This window comes from Morone saxatilis, unplaced genomic scaffold, assembly GCF_004916995.1.
Source record: "Morone saxatilis isolate NCDOM2014 unplaced genomic scaffold, NCSU_SB_2.0 Contig15, whole genome shotgun sequence".
NCBI lineage: Eukaryota > Metazoa > Chordata > Actinopteri > Moronidae > Morone > Morone saxatilis.
Genome location: NW_023339707.1, coordinates 11,829,838 through 11,834,937, shown reverse-complemented (window position 1 = coordinate 11,834,937; position 5,100 = coordinate 11,829,838). Strand labels below are relative to the sequence as shown.

The 5,100-nt window shown below is 40.9% G+C and overlaps 1 protein-coding gene across 1 annotated transcript in view; it reads left to right on the top strand.

Annotated features, from left to right (window-relative positions):
- The window catches only part of slc6a17 (solute carrier family 6 member 17), a 19,842-nt gene that overhangs the window by 2,229 nt on the left and 12,513 nt on the right, over window positions 1-5,100 (top strand). Inside the window, exon 2 of the mRNA XM_035655859.1 lies at window positions 2,512-2,932. Coding sequence (XP_035511752.1) covers window positions 2,632-2,932 — 301 coding nt within the window. The 5' untranslated portion in view covers window positions 2,512-2,631. The remainder of the gene's footprint in view (window positions 1-2,511; window positions 2,933-5,100) is intronic.

The window sequence follows — 5,100 nt, the reverse complement described above, 5'->3', positions numbered from 1 at the left end:
GTGCATTTCAGTGTGTGTGTGTGTGTGTGTGTGTGTGTGTGTGTGTGTGTGTGTGTATAAAAAAAGAGTGAAAAAAACAATTTCCCCCTAGGGGATCAATAAAGTATATCTTCTTCTTCTTTCATTTTATTCTCTTCAGTACACTTTCATCCTGAAAAAAAAACTTGCCACTCACTATGTTTCCCTAAAATGGAGAATGATTTCTAAGTCATAAACTGTAAGAGTGTCTTGCACTGTGTGTGAAGCCCTGCTGTCTCTGTTATGTGCCATCTGTGTCAGCACATACTGTGAAACTCTGAAAGTTGGTGAAATTCTGCATCAACATCGAAAACTTTCACTGCACATGATTAGAAAGCCAAAGTGAGAATCTTATTAGCCATTTGTGTTTGAGGGGGCCACCATCACCCTAACCTGTAGGGAACTGCGACAGTTGACAATGATATTTCCAATCATAAGAAAAGTAAAACATTGTGTGAACGGTCTTTCGGAGCTCAAAATATCCCCCAAAACTCTGCAGCTTGGCCAGAAAAACTTTTTTTGTTTGCAAACATGCATTTCATTGCTTCACACCTCATTTGGAGAGTGTTCGATGATGACTCATTATTGTGTAGTTGTAGACTGCTGTTGGAAAGGTCACTGCAGTTCTGGGATCTGTGCAGAGCTCGGAGGCTAGGAGCTGCTGCGTGTCGTGACTGCAGGGGCTTATTGCCACTGTTGAGGAATGTGATGTGCGTGCTGCTGGTGCGGCCTCTGGGTGGGCTTAGAGTCCTGCTGGCTGGCAACCGTTCTTCAGAAGTCACAGTGAATAAAAACCCAGCTCTGCTCTCAGTCGGCTGCATCTGTTTTCAGATTAGAGGCCTTGTCTCTAGATCAAACACCTCTGGCTTCTATTCTCTGCCCCTGAACTACCAGAGTGAAAAGACAGATCTCGTCCATCCCACACAGCTGAAGTCTGGTTTCTGTTGTTTTCTGCTCTCTTAACCAAGGTTGTCTGCATCATTCATCGTTATGCTGACCTTTAGTTAATGAGTTAATGTATAGTAAATGCTAATTGTCTCACAATGTTTTCATGGGTCTTCGAGGGTCAAGTGTCTTTTCATGCACAAGTATTTCATGCTTGCAGCTACAAATTTCCATTTTAATTTAAGAGGATTAAATCTCCAGTGTTTACTGGCTTTCCCACAGTGTTGAATAGCAGAGGTGGGCCACCTCGCCAGAACTAAAGACCTCCTCATTATACATTATAAAAGAGCAGAGGTGCTATTATTTCGAGTTATAACGAAGTAAGCTCTGCCCAAGGCTACATTGGCCACTGCTAGCATAACACACCTGAATCTCCAACCGAACTGTAGGCATTCAAGTTGCATTGCAACTAATGTAGCACCATGTTTTATCAGGGAATAAGGAAATGAATAAAAAAGACCATATCTCTGGTTCTGCTGTATCAATTTTGATCATATTTGTTTCCTAAGTCTAGGAGTGCAATACTAAATCGGTGCTCTTTCAATCAGTGCGTTTAGCCCGTTATCATGTGTTATGATGTGTCAGGATCTGGGTGGCTCACCACCTCTGATTAAACAACAACTTTAAAATCCTCATTTATGCTGGAGAATCAAACCTTCTATAATTTCTGACACAGTGACTCTTAAATTGTGTTGTTATCTACACCAGTTTCTCTCGAGGGAGGCAGCACAAACAGGATTGTAGGCTTATTAGGGGATTTTTGCAAAGGGCCTCTGAAAAGGTATCACATGCCAGAGAATTTGGAGGGACTAACTTTCCAGAAAGGTTTTCTCTTTAGGAAATAATACAGTTCATTCAGGAGCGCTGGACTACCAGACTCTTTCATCACAGCCTCTGAAATCTTAAAACAACCTGCAGACAAGATGTTGAATCTGCATGATGAGAAACAAATACGGACACTAATAACTGATGAAATCTGAGGCTTTGGTTTTATTATACTGCATTCTCCTGAGACCAGCAGTCACACACACACACAGACACATTGCTGTTCATGCTATTCACATGACTCAACTTTAGTATAATGGGCTCTGCTGTGAAATGGATTGTAATTCAATCTTTGGGTCTCATTCACCATAATGAAGTGGATTACTGAAATACCTCACTTATGGCTCTCAAGTGCTGCAGTTTTACTGACATTTTGAAATGTTTTATGTGCAAAGTAGAAAACAGGAAAAGCAGTTCACACCATTCTGAACAGAAATTGATAAAGTCACTTGTCAAAAGTCTAGCTCCTGAACCTGTTTCCTGTGATGTTGTGAAGGGTCTTGAACAAATAATCACACAAATTTTTGTCTTCCAAGACACAGAGCCAGTTCAAGGTTTTCCGTCATTCACTTAGTTTTAAATGTTGTTAATTTCTCTTGGGACTCTTGGGTCTTTGTATGAGAGTGTTGTTTTAATAGCATTTTATGGTTTAGCAGAAAAAGTACTTTACTTATTCCTAAGCAGTTACATTTCCTGTCTGTCTCCAACCATTTCTCTTCACAGATTTAAGAAAAAGGCACAACTTTCTTTCCCTGCTTCCTCCTGATCTCCCTCCAGTCAGTCCCCTTTGGCTCTCCTACTTGCCTCCACCACCTAGCCTGAAGGAGCTCCTGTGTTGCAGCTATGCCAAAGAACACCAAGGTGACCCAGCGGGAGCACAGCAATGAGCCGGTCACTGAGTCAGTGGCTGACCTGCTGTCCCTGGAGCACCCCATGGACTATAAGAGCAGTCAGATGAGCATGGGTCTGAGTCCTGGATCTACTGCTCCAGTAAAGGCCCTGCTGCCCTCCCCTGACCCAGACGCTGAAGACGGCCGACCCGCCTGGAACAACAAGCTAGAGTACATCCTGGCCCAGGTGGGCTTCTCTGTGGGCCTGGGTAACGTCTGGAGGTTCCCCTACCTTTGCCAGAAGAACGGTGGAGGTAGGTGGATGACATGTCTACATGATTTTTTTGCATTTTAACAGTTCAGTGTCTGTCTGAATCACAGAAACTTGAAACTTTTGCGTCGCCCAATGTGCAAAGCCTAGTAACACTTCCCAGGTTTGGAAGTCGGATCCTGATTGGGCCACCCATGGTGAACATGTGTCCCCCCAGGCTTCTGAGTAATTGTTAACAATGAGAAATGTTGTGCTGAGTCAACGCTGCTAATGTGACTTCTTTTTATTAGTTCTGTAAAATCCTCAATGAAATAAGCTGCCAGATGGGAGTAGTTAACTTAATAGCATGTAACGATTTTGATTTTATCCTTTTGTTTGAGCATGGGATTTGCATTTTCCTGTCTGCAGTTTTGTCCAGGATACTGTTCCTTGCCTGCCAACTGTTTGTTGAGACATAATTTGATTGAGAATGCCCACTGGTGTCTGTGATTGGTGTGAAATTTAATGCTGTATTGCGCTATCTCATAAAAACGTTCATTTGCATCACCTTACAGACAGAAATACATCAGCGATTTCAGTTAATTAAGTTCTTATTTCCTCTAACAGATAAAGTCAATAAGTCCTGTTATGTATTTTCTGTCTGTTGTTGTACTTGACACAAACACACACACACAGCACTAACACAATTACTCTTCCCAGCATGTAAACATTTTGCCCAAGGACAAACCAGTGTGTTGACAGTTTCAACCACCTAAAATTGTCCAAACACTTGTCCAAACTGACACAACATTTTAGCACCGTACTACATTATTCTGGACTATTAACCATCTGCTTTTTTTTAGACAGTCAGAAGAGTAAGTGTTGTGCTTACACACAGCAAATTGGCTTTTCTAAAATAATCCAGGATATAATAAAGATTCTAATTTTCTCTGCCTCCATCTTCATTCATTTTGATTAAAGGAATAGTTTGACAGTTTAGGAAATGCGCTTATTCACTTAATTGGTGAGAGTAAGATGAGTAGATGAGAGTAAGCTTACTGTCTGCTTGTGATAACTTCCTATTGACCCTTACAGACAAGAAAGTGGCATCAATTTTCTCATCTAACGCTTGCCAAAAAAAAATCAATAATCTTATTTCCCAAAATATCAAACTATTCCTTGAAATACATGGGAATGATTCAATATTACATATTGACTTTTGGTTGAATTGTATGTTTTACAAAAGTCTATTAATTGTTACTTGCATTAAACATGACTTTGATTATTATACATGTCATTTTGCATACATTTAAGTATATACCAATTTCCTGTACACATCACGGTGTGTGCTGTACCTTTCTCACCATTCTCGTGTGTCTAAGATCTCAATGTCCATTCAGTGTCCTGCTCAGTTTGCCTGCTGACGGAGCTGCAGCCTCCTCCTACTTGATAAATTGCGTCCTGTCAGCCAATTAGCCAACTAATCGTGCAAGTCAGAGGGCCAGTCTCTTCAACATTTCTCAGACTTTGCGAACTTGTGCTGTCAGCAGCTACAGGATGAGATCATTTTTCCTCAGCAGGATGAGGGAACATTGGGGGTCTGGTATAACGCAGTGAGGTTTAGTCTTTATTTGCTTTTATTGCAGGTTTCTCAGCCTTATCTCTTCGCTATTGTGATTTGCTGGTATTGTGGTGAGATGAGAGGGTGTTGATGACTAAGATGGAGGAAGTGGAAGAGTAAACACTGATTTCCTGCGCTTTCAGACATTGTTGGTTCTACCTTGTGTGGGAGGTGTGTGTAAAGAGGGTATTTGAAATGCATGATATAACAAAGCTGGATCATTTTAATCAGAGTGTGTGCATGTACTTGTGTGTGTATCCCCCACTGAATTTTGACTCGGTAGGCGATGCTGCATTGTCTTGTCCAGGCTTGTTTCAAGATGTCTCTTGTCCATCCTTGTTTAGTTTTCACGGTTTCGTGTCAAGCAAAGGTTTTTGTCTTTAATCACCAAGGCTCATCTTAAAAGTAATGAACAACAATCTATCACAAAACAAAATAATGTTAGATAGTCCACGACAAAACAAAAAAGAGACATCTTTAGACATCCGAGTAAACTTTTTTTTAGGACAAATTATAGAACCCCTACCAATTCAATTCAATTCAATTTTATTTGTATAGCACCAATTCATAACAGAAGTTATCTCAGGACACTTTTCAAATAGAGCAGGTCT